At 42.0% G+C, this 21,201-nt stretch overlaps 1 protein-coding gene across 20 annotated transcripts in view; it reads right to left on the bottom strand.

Annotated features, from left to right (window-relative positions):
* Positions 1 to 21,201, bottom strand: part of FBRSL1 (fibrosin like 1) — a 499,827-nt gene that overhangs the window by 157,701 nt on the left and 320,925 nt on the right. For all 20 annotated transcript variants that reach the window (XM_063415667.1, XM_063415668.1, XM_063415674.1 and 17 more), the window contains one exon: positions 10,977 to 11,006. In XM_063415667.1, coding sequence (XP_063271737.1) covers positions 10,977 to 11,006 — 30 coding nt within the window. The remainder of the gene's footprint in view (positions 1 to 10,976; positions 11,007 to 21,201) is intronic.

The raw sequence follows: 21,201 nt of genomic DNA, 5'->3' as shown, positions 1-21,201 counted from the left end.
AATTATAAAACTAAATGGATTTAACGATCACTAGAGCTTACAGGCCTGTTTCACATGTTTTCAAGCACTGCTACTGTACCAAATACATCCACCAGCTGAACAGCCAAGTACCTGGAAACTGTAAGATTGCCCAGGCAAGAACTGTCCTTCCTCCTACCTCCTTTACATCCATGGCAATGCAAACTGGCAGCACTGACTAATCAATTCAACACCAGTGATCACACAGATTAAGAAGGTGGGATATAATAACTTTTGAAGCTAATAGGATGGCTTAAAAAGATCCCTTTAAATTTTTTTTGCACTAGATCACATTAAAAGCAAGTAGCACAGACTGACTTGCACCTGCTTCCAGATGAAAGTGGTAGCTAGTGCAGTGCTATTCTTAATATGAATTAACTCCTAATACACATCTGCTTTAGTTCTAATTGACTTTACAGTGCTACTAAAAATAACTGGCAGGCATACTTCTCCCCTTCCCTGTGTCTCAATATGGATTCTCTGCCTTATGCATCCCAAAATGTAACACTTGCTGTAAACACAAACAATCCCTAACTGCATACCATCCTATATATAATATTTGTTAGGTTCTGTGGGGAAGAGCCACAGATTGGGGCTTGAAGGCAGCCTGTCTCATGGAGAAAACCACCAGCAAGAGATTGGCATCTCACAGCCCAGGGCCAACAGCACTGGCAGAGCAGAGGAGGTGCCACTGATGCTGTCAGACAAAAACTGAGAGATGGGAAAAGGACAAGAAACTCATGTTCACAAAAAAAAAAAAAAGGAGACTAAAAATACGAGGATAGGAAGGAGACTTTTTTGGTAGGATGTATGTTGTTTTATGGGAACAAGCTCAATAATCACAGTACAAAAAACCTTACTTCCTTCAGCTTCACCTTCTGCAGGCAGGGTGAGGTTATCTACAAATTTAAACGGGGTGAAAACGGCTGCAGTCACTCAGTAACTGAGATCTGAGTGTCCATAATATATAGTGACATGTATAACACATGTTGGTCACTTCAGCCACCTTTGTGGCAATTAATTAAAAGAACAGACACCTTAAAATCTTTGCTGGTTACCAAAGGTTACTCTATGCTTTTATCCTTGCATGATACCTTAATTGAGTTTATATATGAATGGCATCCCCTTCAATTTTAGGCTAATGTTCTTTTATATTTATAATATTCAGGATAGCGACACATGCTTGATTACCTTTAAAACACTTATCATGATTCCATTTAAAAATAAATGAATCCCATTTAAAAGTGACTTGTCCCCATCTTCTGGTATTTATGGACAAGGACATATGGGGCTGATTTCCCTCATTATTAAGAAGCACGTCTGAGGCTTAAATCATTTAAATTATTCATTGACAGCAATTGGGCTACTCATACAAACTCCTCCTTGCATAAGGAGTCCCACTGACAGACCAGTCAAGTGGATGAAGATGGCTGAACAGATTTTGGGATGCACGGAGCATCCATGGACACTGCTGACTCTGATTAGGGTGAGAGCACTTTTGAAAATGGGGCCCACCTTCACTAATTATTATAATTTAGCTGAGACTTTCAACATGGTTGTTCTGAGTGACTTCTTCTTCATAGGTCACCATGACTGAGGTCCTGAGGGGTGATCAGTAGCAGCTGGAGGAACAGCAGTGGCTGCATCAATGACCTCAACAAAACCCCAGCCTGTTTCCCTGTTCCCAGGCATTTCTAGAGCTCTGGGTTACACAGGACTCCCCTTTTCAGTGTGGGTTCACAGTGATCCTGAGAGTGGCCAGACACAAGGTGGGCATCCCTGCCCAACCTGGGCTATGAAAGATTTCACAGAGAACAAAGCCAATTCTGAGCAAATAAAGAAAATCATCTTCAAGCAGCAGAAAATGCCCATCTCTAGTGTGAATTTTCCTTTTCCTGCAACACTGAAATCGGAGCCAGGAGATGGATAAATCAACTGCATTGCTGAGCTTGGACTGTAACAGTCCACATAAGAAAGGCTGTAAGCATTTAAAATTCTGCTATGAAGAGATTTTCCAGCCTATCACACACTACTGTGCTCTCTGACCACCTCAGCACTGGAAGACCTTGAGCTAACTCTTAGCATGTTTCCAATCAGTGGAGTCAGTGAGAGAACAGGAATCATCCTTCATGGAAAAAAAAAAAAGTTATTGTTATTCTTTGCAATGTTTTATTTTTAATTAAAAAGACATGTTTCTTGCTCTCCTCAGAAGGAGCCAAAGGAACATTCACAGTCATTTTCAGGTCATATTATATTGCACATATTGCAGCTGATTTCATAGCTATGCAGGCAAATTACTGTTTTTTGGCATAACTAAATCATTATCAAGGTAAAAGCAGAGAGTGAGCACCACGAACACCTAGAATTTATAATATATTTTAGGAAAAATGGTCTAGCTCTTGGAAGAAGACACTTTAATATTTCAGCCATTTCTCTCTTCCCTACCCAGCCCCAACTCTGAGGCCCAGCATATCCTGGACTTTGTTCCTATATGTGATCCTGATGGCAAAGATTTTGTTTTGTTTCCCCCAAGAAAGGCAAAAAGGTTAGTAAGTCTTTAAACTCCCAGTTCTTACGGCTGTTAATATTTCACATTGCCAGCAGGGAAAGGAATTAAAACTGCCAGTAGCTATCCAGATAGATTTTAAAATCCCCTTCCCTCCCCCTTCTCTCTGCCTCCCTCAGCTTCAGAGGATATTTTCCCCGCAAATTGGTTTTAAATTAAGGAAGGTGATGAAGGCAATGTGCCGTCTCAGCATTTTCCCAGGTGCACTTAATCTAATTTCATTAAGGAGATCAGGACAGATGATCGCTACAGTTGAAACATTAAGTCTGTCCATTTTTGTATAAAAAAACCATTAAGTCTGTCAAAGTGTCGGCGGGTGGGCTGTTTATTATTGGAGATGAAGGCACGCTTTGCTTCCCCAATAAACTGTCAGGAGTAGTAAACCACAAATTAAGTCAGCTGCTGCCAAAGATTTAGGCAAAGATCTCCAAGTAGTTTTGACACAGGTGTGGCAAAGGCCAAGGAAAGGCTTGGAAACCTTGGAAACTGAACCTGTTATGCATGTTTGAGATATTTCAGTCCGACCATTGGAGAGTGGAAGGCTGGGCATCAGTGGGTATGGTCCAGAACTCCTGCTGCTGCTGACACTCCAGACACAGAGCTGATGGGAGCTGTGCTGCCCCAGAGCACAACCTGCAGAGTTCACCTTAAGCAGACAAGAAGTCACAAAAGCTTCATTCAAGCCTCTGCTCTGTTTTGAACTTACGCACAGCTCTGACTGAAATGAGGAATCACATTCCTCAGACAGTCATACAGGTATCAAAAAAATTAGAGGAAACTCATCAAAATGCAGAAACTTTGAAAGACCAAGAGCCATAAAAGGAATCAAGTGAAGCTTTCAGATACTACAAAGCCAATTTGAGCCATCTGCTAAGGAGAACATTTTCCTTCTCAAGAAAAATGCAGCTGGGTAGAACTCGGTATTAAAGACCATCAGGAAATGTTTAAAAATAGGAAGTATTAACTGGAATTACACAATCTTTACAGTACACACAGAGAAACTAATAATGATTAATACAGAATCAGAAGTGATTCTAACTTGAATTTCCTGATGAGGGAAAAGTATCATGTTTGCAGATAATGTGCTTTGAGCATCAAGGGTGGGCAGAGCAGAGGAAGGCTCATTTCCCACCCAGGTGCAGCCAGGGCAGGAACAGAGCCCACTTGAGCTGTATCCTTTATTCCTGCCCAGCAGACACAGTACTGCACACCATGCCCTTCTGTATTACTTAACCTGGCAAATGATTTTGGAACACAGGAAGGAGAAACTCTGCAAGCCAAATGAGGGCCTGCAATTGTGGCTATTGGAGCATGCACCCTGCAGAGTTCTCATCTCCTTGGCATCTTTACGGTTAATTATATCATTCGATTTAATTAATTGAATTGCCTAACTCAGTTGCCAATTCCTATCACCTGCCTACTCTGTTATGTTCCATCTGATCACCTTCCAAGCAGTTACTGCCATTGCACAGGTAGCCCTTTGGAGCCCAGACTGCCTTATAATGTTATTTATAATGGTGTTTCTTGATGTGGGCACACAGCTGTACACAACTGCTCTCTCCTCTGTGGCCTCACATCTTAAAAGTTTCTTCGCAATCCCTGGTAAGATAAGAAAATGCTCCTGGATGGGGAACTGGAGCAGGCAGATGTTAAACAATGGAGAAAGCAGAGAGCCAGGGACATGCTGACTGCCAGCTACAGAACTGGTATTATCCTGTTGTGCCCAAGAGCTCTCCATAAGATCTCTTCAAGCCTTTTATGTGAGTTAATGATGGATATTTTTTTTAGAGAACTAGAAGGCTCTTCTTATTGTTTGCTCTGAAACCTCTTTTCTACATTTTCAAGAATGAATATGGCCACCACAGACTGTGATGACTCAGCTTCTTATATTCAGACTAATGTACTTAAAATTTGAGGTTTTGTCTGGATAAGAGAAAAACACAAAATCTCAGTAGGAGGGGAGCACATCGGTGCTGAAGCTTTGACTCTGTTTAATTTTTTTTGAACTGCATTCTTGCTTTATTTAAATATAAAGGTCAAGAAGGGCTATTATTACTAATAATATTTACCAGAGCTGTAGCTGAGAAGCACAACTTGGAAAGACTTGCAGGGCTTAACTCAACTGCCTCAAGTCTCAGTGGGAACCTTTGTGTCTGCTCCACGCACATGGTGGGTGGAACGATGGAAGCCCAGGGCATGCCAAGTCTCTCCCCCATCTGGCATTTCCCAAAGAGCAACTGAGTAAACTGGGTATGCAGTGGGCTTAAAGGATGCTATTTTTCTGGTAAATCTATTCATGGAGAAAGACGAAATAAAATCACTGACTTGTGAATTTTTGTCTTCCTGTACTGGCAACAACATTACATTTGCCTGTTTATAGCACCCGAATCTTTCAAGGGCTACAAGGTTATTTTAAATTCAATATTTTGATATTGTTTAAAAAGCAGATCTGTTTTTAATAACAACATGCAGATTGTCTGTAAAACAGAGGCTTTCTTCCATTAGAAGAACTAACAGTCTTTACCCAGTTATTACTATACGGGAGAGAGCTTTCTCATTAGTTTTCACTCTGTATCACTGGGTTTTGTGCCTGTGAGAAATAAACCTTAGCAGAAGCACTGATTCTGTGCATGTATGTGCATGCACATGCATCTATGCAATACTACTGCATGATGCTGAGCCTGCAGCCCAGCCCAGCCACACTTCCACAAGGACATTCAGCACTGCTGTCCTTAAGCCAGAGCATCCTATGGTAAAAACCACTTCAGTTCTGTCTGAGAACCCAGCTGGGAAGTAACTGGCAAACAGAGATTTCTCATTATTAGCCACAGCTGAAAACTGTCATAGACTGAAGTGTAATGCTAACAGAAGTGCAAATACTGCCATGTGAAAGCCCCCGGTTCAATTCCATGTTTGATCCTTCCCTTCTGCTGCAATCAGTACAAATCTCAATTTCTGGAAAAGTACCAAGTTTAATTCTCAGAGAAAAGGACAATCGAATGATGGACAAAACCAGTTTGGGGACCTGGGCAGGCTTCTAAAATAGCAAATAACAGATTACCTGACACGGGAACTGAACTCCCAGCCTCACAGAAACAAATCAGATGGAACCCACTTTTTCCACTGCCAGATAAAATGTCATGAGCAGAGGAAGAGAAGCCTCCAGCAATAGTGCTGGAGGGGGCTTTTCTTTCTGCTGGGTAATCTCATACACAAACACACACACACACACACACACACAGAGTGACCATTCCTGCTAGAGCAACTCCTAGACCTCTCTTCATTATTGCATCCATATCTCCTGCTGCCTGAACTATGATTTTTCCTGTGGGCTTGTGGATACCCTTTCAAGGTCAACACAGCGGAAACAACAGTGATAATTTCATCCCCCAGATTTTCCATACAGTTTATTCTTCTCATTTCTTCTACTCTTATCACCTCCATCTCTCACTCAAGCCCACAGTTCTCAGCACTCTCTTTGACTTACAATACTCCTGACATCAAAATATTCAAATCCCTATGTTTTAAGTGCTGTACATCCTCAGTCTCTGCAACATAATGAGCATCCTCTGTTTATCCACACACATTCTTGGTCAAGCTACATCACCTACTTCATTCACCATTTTGTCTTTCCTTTGGTGACAGCAGATGTAACTGTGTCCTTGTGCCAAGGAAAAGTTGCTGCAAGATCATTTTCCTACTCTGTGGCTTTGCTTCCTACACAGCTTCTCGCTTCCTGAATGGCAAACCATCACTCTTTGTGTTTTGACTCTTTCACAGCTTATCTGTTCTCCCCAAAACTGACATTCAGCATTGCTGAAAACTTTCATCTCTCACTGGTCGGATTCAATCACCCCCCCTTGTTAAACTTTCAAATAAGCACCTCCTCACTACTTACCACTGTGCCTTTTGCTACAGAGAGTAACTTCCCACTCACGGCTATAAAGCTACCTGACTTTCCCTCTCAAACGCCTCCTAAAACCTCAATACCTGCAAATACCCCCTTTAGATGAATGCCTACGAAATCACAGCTGGACAACAACGAGGCTGCTGGCATACTGCAACAGTGCTGCTGTTGACAGTGTCCCCACTCACCTGGGCCCTTCTCTCTCCTCTCACCCTGAAGCCAGGAGCTGTTCTGTGTTTCCACAGCACGCAGCAGGATGGATGTGGTCCTTCCACAGCCTCAGGTGGAGGGACCACAGCACCACCGTGCTGCTCCCTCCCATCTATCACAGCTGAACTGAACCTGCTCTCGTGCTGCTGCCGATTTCCAAGCACCTGCTGGGATGCTGGGATTAGCAAAGTGCAGCGTGGTAAGGCTGATTCACATTGCCACAAGCACAGCCTAAGGAACTCACTGGGCTGCTGCAGAAAGTCGTGAGAAAAAAATGACTTCAAAACTTTTTGTCTCCACCTTGGATTTAACTTTACCTGATTCAGAGGTTGCTTGCTATAGCTAAAACATGAACTACAGAACAGATACACAGTAAATACTGACTGAACTTAGAAATACAGTTCCATTTCTTTGCACATCTTACTTAGCACTGCATTAAATGAAGAATGTCTGATATCTAACCCCTGATTTGGAGAGCTCACTTACACAGCGGGGCCATGTAATTAAGCTGACAACCCACAATTTCACACAGAGCAGACAGAAGTCCAAGACTGAAAGAACATGAACACTGAATTACTTTTAAAGAAAGAAATGGGCGCCTTTTTTAATGCAATCTTGAGCACTGTTATTAAAAAAATGAGAGCAACATTTTGGAGTAACGAGCAGAGATTACTCATTCCCTTGTTTTCCACGAGTTGACTTTTGGCTTTCTGCAGAACATCATTTAACAGAGCACATTACCAAGCTGCTAGCCACTTTTCACAGTGATGCTAAAGCAGGTAAGAGACAATAAGTGGAACTGTTGATGGTTTATATTACTCTATTATGTTAATGTTCACTAAAGTATGCCATAAGCTCTCTCATTACATGTGTATAAACCAATTCTCTGTGGTGTTATTCCTGTGCTAAATGCTATAACTACATAAATCTTGAATTAATGGAGACTTTATAGTTCCTGAAAATGAAGGGTAATTGCTATCTGTTAATGCTGTTGTTGCTATTAAAGGAAGTATATATTTTCAGTAACAATGTTTATGGACCGTGAGCTTCACATCTCAGCTATTGCACAGAGAAGAGACAGTGTAATACAAGTATCAGACTGACTCCCTTTTTCTCCCTCTTCCCTCTCAAAAAGCACAGTATCATTTCCACAGCTTCAGCAAGCAACACTGCAATCCTCCTTACAGCTGCAGAGCCCAAACCAATGTCCTTCACTAAACATACAGTAAAGGAAACAGGATTTGCATTTCCATCTCTGGGAATGCGTGATTTGCTAAGTTTCTTGCTTGGTTAAATGGCTGGACAGCTCACTTTATCAGTCTGGGTATCTCGAACACTTCTGTGAGAAGTGCATGGTGACAGAATGATAGGTGTGAGAAAGCATCATCCCACTCACTTCCTCTGAGATTTCGGCAGTGATGCAGAAGTGAAAGGCTATACTTGGCCAGAGACAGTTCTCAGAAAGTAGATGGGATTGACAAGTCCCCAGCCTTGAGCTCCTCTTCTCTGATTATTAAAAACAGCAGCGCAATGTTTGGAAACACTCACAGTCTGCTGTGAAACTGTACCTTGCACTAAAGTAATGGCTCCTCTTTCTGATACACTGTACGTGTGACTGACTATGCTCAATTGCTTTTCTCCCCTGGAGCCCTGCACAAGGGAAAAAACCAAACCATCAGGAGTGTGTTTATATTTTACAATGCAGTGAGGGTAAAACCTTAATTTTACTCTAACGTCTATGTTTGAAAACATTAAGAGCTCAATAGCCCATACACCTATGAGCTAAATAAATAGTGGGTAATTACTAGCATGGTACAGAGAGAGAAGTAGGAGGTGGAAAATTTCAGTTTTGCTTCTAGCTCAGTCGCTGACTCAGTTTGTACTTGTACATGAACTTTTTTTGTCTGCTTTCCTCGTGAGTTTGATGCAGGCAACACTGACCCGCTGTTTATGACTAACAAAAAAATGTTATGCAAATCAAAAGTACATTAGTAATTCCTGCCCTGCCCTTCCTTAGTGCGAGTGTGTGTAGGTGTACCTTGAAAAAGCTGGTTCTTGCTGACCAGGCAGCAGAGCAGCATTGCTCTGCAGCAGTGGGGAAAGAAGCCGACCCATCACATAATTTGGGAAGCTGGTGCTGGGCTGGGCACTATGCTGAATACTCCATGTGGCTGCAATAGCCTGGGAGCATGAGCAGGAGATACATTCTGCCATCCCATGAGGGAGGAAAATGAGTGTAGTCCCTCAGGACAGTCACACCAAAATTTTTGCAGGTCGTTGTTGCATCAGTCAGGTTAAGTTTTAGACAAACACTGAGAGAGTTTCATGGGGAGTTCAGTTTGTCAGGTATGAACAGAGTTGCCCCTGTGTTCCCCAACTGGAAGGCAATGTTGCACTTACACTATCCCCATGAAAGGTCTGAAGCATCTTCACTTCAGCCCTGGTGAGTTTACATGCATGTGCCCACATCTTTGCTGACAAGAAAAGCAACCCCACTCAATTCCAGAAACCTATTTAATAGAACCATGTCATGTTTCATGTCTCTGCAGAGCAGGCAAGAGATACAAAAATGATGATCTTGTGCTGCTCTCGTTATGAAGAAAAGAAATGTTATTATTAAGGCAAAGACACCTTAAGGAGAAGGTAGCTGGGAAACAGGTGAGCCTAGAAGGTCAAATTACAGTTACAGAAATGTAAAGTAATGTCATATTAATGGTAAGGAACACTATAATAGCCTTTCATTTGCTGTAAAGGACAGCAAGTTACCAGCCAAACACAATGCAGCTTCCTCTGAAGGTAACCTCAGATCCCACATTCTGAAAGCTAATCAATGTTGTTCAGATTTCAATTTCTTCTCTACAAGGTGAAGTCAAACCTAATCTAACAAACGTCAGTCTCAGATGTAATGCCGCTAGCTGGGTCTACCAGTGTAATTTAGATAATCATTAATAGCATAGCTGTATAATAAAACTACATGTCACTTACAACTTCATCTGAGGTTTGACTGGCAGATCTTTAAACAGTTTTCTAAGTGATTGCTTTTACTTCCTTTGATTGGGCAGTCTGAGAAACGTTTTAACCCCATGGTATCTAAGCTTTTAGGGAATGATATTTCATCCTCACCACCCCTGCTGTCAGCTCTGCTGCTGTAACCTTGTAAGAAACAGAACTTGGGGAGAGGGGTGGCTCCAGGGAGTGACTTTATGCATAGATACACATATAAATGTAGAATAATATAAAATAAAATATGTACAGCTTCTTTCATTCAACACACATGATTTAAATGTTGCTCTTCAATCAAGCCTTCATCTCAAAACACAGCTTTTGCCATACTCCAAGGATATTTAGTACCTGATGGGATTTTTAAAGAAGAAGTTGAAGAAATCCTAATGTTTCTAAAGCAATACTAAAAAAAGGAAAAGACTTAACCAGGAGAAGCTTGCAGAGTAGCCTCTTGAACTCATGGTAACCTCTGATGCAGCTGGGAGTGCTGCTGAGCACACGGGGCTATCTGAAGTCAGCCTTTACTTGTGTAATGATGATCCAGGAGAAAACTCTGTGCCACAGCTTCTCATGAACCAATGCACGAGACTGGACAGCCAAAATATAATAAAGGTTTGATGAAGAGCTGACCTGAGACTGCCAGGTTTGATCTGCCAGAAGCTGGCAAGGAATACTCAAGTCTTTTATACATTTAATGTTTAAAAGCACGGAGCCACTGGTGCTACACAGTGGGACTTGTCTGTTTTCCTTGCAGAGGTGAACAAGAAACCCCCGTACACAAACACAAAACTACAACCTTTCAATGGCCAACCTCTGTATTCAAAAGAAGGTCAGAAAAAACATTGCTCTGTGATAAATATGCATGCAACATGACAAAACACTCCTTGACAGTTACCACACTGCCTTGGGAGGGCAGGTCCCATCTTCTAAACTGATTACAAAACTGACATCTTCAAAGGTTATTATATAAAATATGGGCTCCTGACACATCATCAGAGGAAACTTCCTCTGAAACAGCACCAATGCTGTAACTTGGGTCTCCCCAAATGCTCACATAATAATCAATAAAGACTATTATGTTAACAGGACTTTCTTTCCTGCAAATAGAAGCTAGTGAAGATCACAGAGTAGCTGATCTGATGCTTTTTCATTCAGTTGCAGGTATTTTTAAATTTGACATGAAGACTGGAGGAAAATGTTATTTTCAAATTCATTCTTATTTTGACTATCAGGGAATTTCCAAGCACATGAAATAAGAAAATTCAGTCTTACCTTATCGTCAATATCGCTCTCGCTGTCACACTGTGGATTAGAAAGAGAAAAAAGGATTTTGAGAAACACCTTTATGTATAGGGATATTTTGCATCATCCTCTTAAATCTTTTGGATAGCTGTTTATGATGTTCACAGTTCAATGAAACACACTTCTGATGTTTGCAGTAATGCTTTTTACATTGCTAGCAAAAACCAGACAAAGCCAGATCCTCTCTTTTACAAATTTATGGTGTACTTTTACCTGGATGGGGAAAGCAAACTTCAAACAAAAAAGACAATCAGTGATGCATTATAACAACCACCATAACATGAGTACCACAACAAAAAGCATGCCTTTTTATCATCCCAAATTGTGGAATATATAGTAACAGTTTTGCATTGCTTCACCTTGATAAGCACTTTGTCATCTAACAAGGAATCTGTGAAACTGGCAATCAATTTCTAATTTAATGAGTGGTACCAAGAATAGTAATTAAAATACATCATAAATTCTGGTACATTTTTTAGTTTGAATGAGATCACGATCCCAGGAGGAAGTGTTTACTTAAAGAGTTTTGGAGTGCAATCTCTTTCAGGATCTGAAAATGAAATGCTCTACTTTCACAGCACAAACGATGGAAATGTTCAGTTTGAGCACTGAACATTTCAGGACATGCACATCTTGCTGGCTGGAGCTCAGGAAGATTTACAGTTGGGAACAGAAGTAAATCTCTCGGTGTCTGTTATGCTGACAGAAATGGTCAGTGTGTTCTGTAGCCTTGGTGCCCAGGGGGAATTTTCTCCTTCAGCCAGCTGCTGATGGGGATGGCCTGGTGGGTTTCTGTAACTGGCAGCACCCTATAGAGTTCACTGGGTCAAAAGAGGGGACTCTGCAAGCCAGCAGTGACAAGTTCCAGACATGGAAATGGTCCATGAGAATGCACATGCTTCGCTGTCATGAATGTAAAAGAAGAAATAGATCTGTTTGGTCACTTTGTCCAGATTTCCTCCCAGAGTGAGGAAGGGGGATCTTTCCTGTCACATTCTTTTATCCTCAAGTCACACAGTAGAAATTTCAGCTGCTACATTCTTAGTTTTCTGCTGATTTATGAGAAAGTATTTAATCTCTTCTTCTTCTATTTGGCACACGGAATGATTAACCCTAAATACTTGAGGAACTTTTTATTTTTAAATTGTCTGAAAGATACTGAGCACACAAACAGCCCCAATATATTGGAGGAATCTCCCACAGTGATTCTGCAGTGAAGAGTGCTCAGCTTCCCAACAGACACCTTATTCCCATTTTACTGTAATGAAAATGCTTGGTTTAAGCAATCTGTTTTTCTACAGTCTTGACTAAGCAGAACTCTTTTTCTTTCAAAAAGGAAACCATTTTACACTGCCCCACATGATCCACAACATGTTTTTCACAGAGAAATCCAACTGTTTAGTAGGATGTGCACAGATCTAACTGATTATGTGTAACCATTCTGGAAAAGAAAGAACCTGAAGAAAAAATGGAAGAAGTAATAGGACATTGCCTTGCAGGGGCCAGGAGCTGTAGGTGGGCAAGTTCTGTGGGAATAACATCAGCAAACTGCACAAAGTCCCAGCCAATTGCTTTTAGTAGGCAAAACCATCAGACAGCCTTGTCTTTAGCACATACCTTGCCATAAGCCATTTGTGCCTTTTTTGTGACTTTTATTCTGTCACTGACCTTTATGGAAATTATTCTACGAAACACAGTTTCTGATTTTTTCACAAACCGAAAGTAAAATCAATCCTGATGAATCCTCATGAGCAGCCATCTGCTGACTTCCCCAAACCTGTGCCACGCAACCACAAACAATTAGAAGTGTCTGGAACGGGACTAATTGTCCATCACACCGAGACATGCTGAAACAGGTTTGCTGGGCAGAGGCTGCCCTGGTACCTGCTGCATTTGTGCTTGCTCAAGAAGTGATAATTCACACTGACAGAGCAACACATTCATCAAAACTGGGGTGGGAGGCGGGGGAAGATGCAGTCACAGCACTCCACTTATTATTATTTACATGCTCCTGAGAAACACTGGCTGAGTGGAGGGAAGCCTTTCACCTCCACCCAGGGGGAGTCAAATCAAGCCCTAATGCTACAGGGACTGTGCATTCCCCCAAATTATCGGCATAATGGAGTGGGACACAAAGACCTTGTTATTTTACCCTTTAAAGCCTGTCTGTGTGAAAGTATCCCAAGTCACCATTTTAATCTTGGTGCTCATTCAACGTGAACATTCGTATTTTAGAGGCAGATTATTCTGATGATGTGATTCATCGTTCAGACTAAAGCATGTTACAGTAGAATCACACCTATCACAAGAATGGCATAAAAATAAGTTAGCACCCTCAGCCGTGGTTTTCTTCAAATTGTATGTTTAGGCAACATCAACACCAATTTTAATTCTAAAGCAGTTTAAAAATTATACACTGCATTAATAAATACCCAAATAAATTAAACTTCAAAATCCACTGACTAGAAAGCATCCAAAATTATCACTAAATCTCAGATGGTTTTGCCTATGAGTCCTGGTTTAATAAAACCTCAGTACTATAAACATCACCAAATTTAGCTTAAAAATATTTGAGATGTAAACAATTTTTTGAACTTTAGTAACCATTATTATTCAAATATAAGGTAGTATTCTAGTCTTCTCTGTTTTTGTAACAAGACTTGTCTTCCTATTTCTTGCTGCATTATGGTATTAAAAAAAAAAGAGGAGAGGGTTTTTCTTGTTGAAAATAGATTTGACCTCCAAAATCTGTGAACCTATAATGAGTATAAAACACTCTTACATATGGTTTACATTACTAAAAGGTGCAGAATTGCTTTATTTAGATGCCTAATTTTGCTTTGTACCAATATGCAACTTTGTCTCATGTACATAAGTGAAAGTTGCAAAAATCCAGTGAACCATCAAATCCACATGCTGGATTTTATAAACAGACAAATGAATGAAGCAAACATCTGCTCTCTGAGGATACATTTTTCCCCATTCAGGATCTGTAAAGACTTCATAATTAATTGCTTTTAAAATGGAAAAGACAGCAAAGAATTTTGTTTCGTTTTAGCTTACATCTTCCTTACTTTAATCATGACTGCATCAGTCTTGAAACTGCAAAAGGCAGCAGGGCTGTGGATACAGATCCACATGTGAATGTGGCTCTGTGCAGACACAGAGCCTTCCATAAAGCTGTGATTGCAAGATGAGTGGTTTAAAATCTGCATTTGTGGCAGTGAGTTGCCTAATTTCTCATATGCCTCATGAAAAAAAGTCCTCTGACCCCTCTGCAGCCATGTAGGATTCCTCATGCACACGAACTGTCCCTTGTATTGATTCCTACCTGGCTGTAAATCACCACAATACTTATCTTAACGCATGTGAGAATGTTCCAAACTGGCCTACAGGATGAGAGATCGTGGGGAAGAATTAACACAAAGCTATTTATAAAATTTGGGCTTCTGCTTTAGAGACAAGAAAATTAAAACTTGAGACTCATGGCTACTAACCTATGCTAACCTCCCACCGACTCCTGAAGAAAATGCAACCAGTTTTGGTGGAAAAGGCCCCAAGCTTCCCAATTCCCACAGGTTTTCTTTGTTTTCTGTGAAAGGAACAGGCTCCCACACTCGCATCGAGAAAGAGGAACCCGGAGGCTGCTGAACGAGCAAGAGCACAGAAAAACCAACGCCAGCAAAACCAAACGGGAGGAGACAGAGCTGCGAAAAGCAGAAGCAGCGCTGACCCCCGTCCCCTCCCTCGGCCCGGGTGTGTGTGTGGAAAAGCCCCGGGCTCGAAGGGCTCAGCTTGTGTGGGAACAGCCTTCAGCCTCCGCCTGCTCTCCTCCATCCTCCTCCTCACCCCGCCCGCACAGCCCCGCCTCAGCACCGAGATGAGGCAGGGACTGGCATGGCCGGGATGTTAGAATGAATAATGCAGTCACGGGAGGGACTTCGGGTTGGCCACAGAGGATTTGCTGTGTCTTAAAAGCCAATTTATCCCGTGTGAGGAGGAGGAGGAGGCCACGCTGCGCCCTGCGAAGGCTGAGGCCACCACCCGGCCGGGCTCACCTCCCACGCTGCTGTTGTTGAGGGACAAAAGCCCTTGTCAAAACAAAAAAAAAAAAGTTAAAGAAAATGTGGAGAATGGCAACTGTTGAAAGCAACGAGGGCTCATTGAAAGACAAAAGCTTCAATTACCTGGATTTTTCTAAAGGCCTGTTAACACTCCTGGTCTATAAGCAGGACTGTAAACAGCCATTGTACCGGGTTCATAAAGGCTCCTAAAAGGATTATTCACTGGGTTGTGCCAATTGCCTCTCAATTCCACCAAGAATGTTTGCAAAGCTGACCCCTAATTGTGCGGCTTTTTGGAAACAATTTCTTGCAGTGACAGAGTCTGGTTGGGAGGAAGCCTCCCGTGAGATGAGGTTCAGCAGGAAAAACACAAAACTCAGGAATGACAGACAGAGTGTCCATGTGTGTAGACTGGGCTTCTCGGGTTTTTTTGATGCCTGGGGTGAAATCTCGCTTTTCCATCATGGCTTTTCCACCAGGCAAGGAGCTGTGATGCATTCCATCACCTGCTTCTACAGATCATCTCTAGAGGGGACAAAGATGGACTTATGGCTACTGTAAAACAGGCAACAGTGTATTTGGCAAAGGACCTTCTCTTACCATTAGACTGGCATCGAGCTCCTTACAACCTATATTAAAGTTGTACTATGATTCTCATTGTTTTCTGGTGAGTTTAGGAATCAGGAGAAGGTCCTTTGACTCTTTTCTTACCCCCAATGTTTTAACTACTACACCACCCAGCTTTTCTTCATATAATAAAAACACTACATTGATTAACTGATATCACATAGTCATGTAAACTGTCTCATACCAGCAGTAAGAGCTTCAGGAAATGCAAACAAAACCAACCAAGTCTCCTAAGACTTGCAACAAGATTGGCAATACCTGGATGTTATGTCATGATGGGTGCAGAGAAATATGGTTATTTCAAATGGAGCCACTTCCTCCAAGTTTCTGGGAAGTCGCCTCAGCTTATCCACACAAACATGGTTATCTCCTGCTTCACTCAAACCCAGTAATTTATGATTTAGGTTGTACCCACACAGTCCCAAGGCTGTGGGCCCTGTTGTGCCAGACACTGTACAGCACAGGAGTTACAGGTTCCTGCCCAGAGAGCTGAGAGAAAGGCTTGTTTTCTTCCTCTCCACATAAACACACACACCTATAGATATTATTTATATTATGATTAAGCAGAGGGTGACAGACATCTAAGCTAGCCATGTGAAGAAAGTGATCCCAGCCCGGAGGGACATGTAATCTAACCAGTGTACCTGCAGCTAGAACTGTCTGGGGAAGTGCAAGGATGAGAGGAGGCAAAAATATTAAATATACTGCCTATAACATTACAATGAAAGCTGGCAGGGTAGAATACTTATGTAGAAAGTTGCAGCGAATACATGAACAGTGTAGACACCTATGCTGCCTGCATACCCACTCCTCAGCCATGTTACTGCTATCTTATTATTGCCAACCACATTTAGTTATTGAATTTTCTTTTAATAGCAAGGCTTGGGGAAGTACTAAGCTTAAATGCCAGGTTGTTAATGTTTCTTTTAAAGGAAGGAGCGAAAAATCAAGCCTATTTTTAAGAGCCCTCCCTTCTCCATGCCCTGTGAGCTAACTTCCCAGGAGCAGCGTATGGATGCGTGCTTGTGTGTGCAGGGGAGGGTGTTGTTTCCTATTAAGTCTGGCATCAGATTCATGTCTGCAGGGGCTTGCTTAAGATGATAGGAAGAGAGAGTTTTATCATGAGCCAGACTGACAGAAAAGCTTGCTAATGGGACTTGAGGCATACACAGGAAAGAAAGTGCCAAAACATTAAGCTACCGCCAAGTGTCAGAGGGCCACTGATTTATTGCAGCAATTTTGCCACTGTGTCCTTTATAAGGTCCCACAAGTCCTTCCTCCTGGCAAGAAGCTGTGAGCTGCTGCAGCTCGGGGAGAAGTTTAGATCCAGAGCACAGAAAGTGTCCAAGCGAAAGGCGTGGGGCGGGGGGAGGACGGAAATCGAATGTTGACTTGAACTTGCCCCAGGCAGCAGAGTCCTCTTAGCTCCACTGCCTCCCTGACAGCTTGATGAAATGAGTCAGGGCCTCCCCATGGCTAGACCAGCTCAGGCTTCCAAGTGCCGGGGTAGAGCTGTAAGAAACAGATTGAGCCTCAGGGCAGCAATTTTTTTTTTCCCTTTCTCTCCTCAGCATTTGGCTGGGGGAAGGGGGAGGTTATGAGCACTACAGATGTATAGGCTGAGCCTTTGTCTGCAGAGGGGGAGGGCGAGGGGGAGAGAGAAGAACAGCAAGAGAGTATTAGCTATGGCAGCTGAGAATAGCCCAGAGCACTATAACTAATTTTGAGGGGCAGTGATGCATTGTACGGGCTATGTGCTGTTTGGTCTGAGGGGGCCCCTGTTGTGAAGCAGCAATCAAGAGGACATTTTGTTAAGTGACCAACAGCTGTCATCTGCAAGCCCAGAGTGGGGAAGGAGGGAGAAAGGGGAAGGGAAAAGGGAAAAAAAAAAAAAGAAAAAAAGGGGAAAAAAAAAGAGCATTTGTCCCTTGGAGGCAGAGCACATTAATCCACCAATCTGTCACAGCTTTAACTCTAAACGTGCTCGGTGCCTCCGAAGACTTGAGCTCCACTCCCCATCAGCCACCTGGAGAGATGGGCACCTCTCACCCTGCTCCAGCCTGCCGGATGCAGGGAGCTTCTCTACCTCTGTGCGTTGAGAAACCGACGCTAAAAATACTGTTTAAGTCTCTTTTCATTCCATAAAATTGAGTTGATCTGCTGCAGCTTAGGGTCAATCCCTCAAGGACTGTTTTTCCCCCCCTTCCCTTTTCCATAGCACTCATAAATTAATCAGGAAGACCCTGACTAAGTCATTTCATGCTGTACAACATAAAAGAAAGTCCCCCGATGATCCATGCAAGGATCTATTAAAAGCGGGAGGAGGGAGGGAAGAAGGGTTAGGGAAGAGGGAGAAAAAGGAAGGGGGGAAGGAAGAAATCTCAACCTTTTTGATATTTTAGGATAAAAGCTGGAGGACTTTGTTATGAATTCTAGCCAACATCAAAACACCTTAAATAATTCAAAGAACATGTTAAAGGGAAGAAACTGAATGTTGCTCTGATGTTCAGTTGATGCAACGCAGAATATTACCCAAAACAGCACAGCCTGTTAAGGGAGACAGCAGCCTTGAGCATTTCAGTTCTTTAGAAAAATGTCAGAACCTGTAAAAATCATAATTTCCAGCAACTTTTTTTTTTTTTTTGCATGATATAAACTCAGCGAGACTGAAATGTAGGTTTCTGACAAGCTGTTAACAAGACAACTTTAGAAATCTGTCTGGAGCTCTCAGGGAGATGGGCTGCCATTTCACTGCTTCGAAGAAGTTCATGACATGACAAGCAAAAATCAGGGAACAGAGACCTAAAAACCACGGTGTAATTTTCATTTGCTTCTGTCGTGAAAGAATTCAAGCAGAAATATTAGAAGGCTGCACAACTAAAAAAGCCAGGAACTGGAAAATCATTGCTGTGGCTTGACAAGCACATCTTTTATGCTGAAAATGGTTTCTTTATTATTATACCTATACACAGGAAAGCACTTTGGAGAAAAAGGGATAATCACAAATTATTCCTTGAGATCTACAAAATAAGATCTAGAGCTGCCTACTTTCCAGCCAAGTCTAAAAATGACCTAGTTCAAGGGAGAGAGTGACCAACCCATCTTGAAAAAGCTGTAAGAGCCACCAGATTTCTTTCTCACATCCCTGCCCTTCCCCCTCCCACAGGAAAGGTGCAGTCTTTTACTGGAGCCTACACAGATGCATGTTGCTACCTAAATGCTTAATAAAGACACATTCATTAAAATTAGAAAAGTCATCATCCAATGCCATCTACACACCAGAGTCTGGTAGCACACTCAGGAGAGGCCTTCTGGCTGGTTTACCATATTATACTTCCTACTTCAGGCCTTAATATACCAGTAGAATGCTTTGCCATAATAGTTGGATGATTTAATGATGCTCTTTGCAGAATCAATCTGTTCTACTCAATGGTCAGAAAAAAGATCGATCGATCGATCGATCTATCTATGTATCTATCTATCCCCATATAATACACCTCTTTCAATATATTGTCTGTCTCACTTTCCCTTTCATATTTGGACTTATTCTAAGTATTTAATGGTAGGCTGATGTAGCTGCCTGGAAGTCAATTTACTGACTGTGATTGACTCATTACATCTATCGCTGCAGAGTCTCAGCTCCCTTGGGAAAGCTTGGGAAACCCAACATACAATTTTATGCTTAATTTCAGCCCATATTTGCCAAGAAAGAGAGTGATCGGACAATGCAGGAGGTAGTTTTCCCTTGTACTGTCTATGATTACACCAAAGGATAATGTGAATTATGGACCACGCTTAGCCCAGCATTTGCAGGGATCACATAAATAGTGAAGATTTTTCACTTCTTTTCCATCTCTCCTCATTTCCTCACTGGTGCACCCACAGCCACCCTTGGGTAATTGAAAGCACAGTGCACACAAAGTTGAATGGTTGACACTGCATTTCACCAATTTACAAAACAGAGGAGACTCTGACAAGAAAAGGGATGCAGTCTGCTTCTCTTCTGAAGCGCTCACGAGTTCTTTTCACTCTTCCCTCGCTTGGGCATTGTGTCACCTGTCACTCATTTTCTTTTCATTAGACAGACATTCTTGGAGACACTACAGAAGCTGTACTTGAGTTTTCACTAAGAACCAGAGAACATCCATTACTTTCTAATTCTCTTGTTTTAGGCTATGACTAACATCATGTGCTTGCAAGAGACATCTTGCCTTGCTGCCTCCCCTTTACCACGAGCCTCCTGGCTCAGAGTTACCTGGACCCCCTGCCCCAGCTGCTTTGGTCCCTCATGCTCTCCTGGGAGGAGCAGAAACCAAGATGGGATTGGCAGTGACTCACTGCACAGAGTAACTAATTTTGTTTAATGCAAGGTTGTCTAGATGATACATCCAACAGAAGAAAAATGGCTTAAAGCCATTATTTATAACAATGAGAGGCTGCTGCTGTTTGGAGAGGGGGTTATAAGCTTTCTGTAAAATTAAAGGAGTTCAGGACTTAAAATGGATATATTCAAAAGCCACTTTAACCATAATGATCTGTCTAGTAATTCCCCATTTACTATAAACATTAGTTTTCTTCTATTTGGATTGCAAATCTAGACCATTACTATGCCACATGTCCATGTCACTGTGGAGTCACCAAAAAGCTATTGGGCCAGTACACAACAACAGAAATTGTTAAAGTACCTCCTCTAATGGAAAGCATTCAGTTATTCTAAATAACTAGCCATGTGACTCCATGGTATGTGACTCTGTTTGGGAGCTCCATTTACATATTTATTTAGCAGAGAACATGCATGGCTGTCTTCCCTCCATGCAGAACCATTATGAGCTGCAGGAAGCTGTTAGAGAGGATTTCAGCATGGAACTCAGGAGGAGAGGCATTTCCAAATACCTCCCTATCCTGCTTAATGACAGCCACCCTCTGGAATCAGGGTGATGGATTTCTAGTTATGAAACTTGCTGTGGTTTCTTACAGCTCATTCATGTGAATGTTTATTTTATTTCATTTATACATTTAATTTCTTTATGTATATATTTACACACACACTTTTTCTCATGCAGCCAACTTCCTTTCCTCCTTCTCCCTTTAAGTCCAAGCGGTGGAGCAAGAAAAGAACACACTGGATGATGCATGAAGACACCCATGTGAGAATCCTGAAGTTCCTCCACAAGTCTATTACAGCTTTTTGCATTCAAATTCAAGCTGAAGGCCCAAAAATGTCCAACATGAACATTCAGAAGTGGAGACTAATTTTAGAATCAGAGCTGACATGACTCAGGTATGAAGGAAAATCTCCACTGTGCCTTGTAACCACTTGGGCTGGACCTGGCAGGAGGAGTGGCTGAAGCCAGGCTGAATTCAGGTGGGTGAAGCTGGGCTGACCAGCTACACACCTGGAAACACACCACTACTGTGGTAAATAGAATATTTAGAGCACTGTTTAATCAGGGATTATGGATGGGGAAAACAATCTAAAGCATCTACTGTGTTCTCAAAATACA

The sequence above is a fragment of the Prinia subflava genome, chromosome 19, assembly GCF_021018805.1.
Source record: "Prinia subflava isolate CZ2003 ecotype Zambia chromosome 19, Cam_Psub_1.2, whole genome shotgun sequence".
Lineage (NCBI taxonomy): Eukaryota > Metazoa > Chordata > Aves > Passeriformes > Cisticolidae > Prinia > Prinia subflava.
This window is presented reverse-complemented; position numbering and strand designations above follow the sequence as displayed.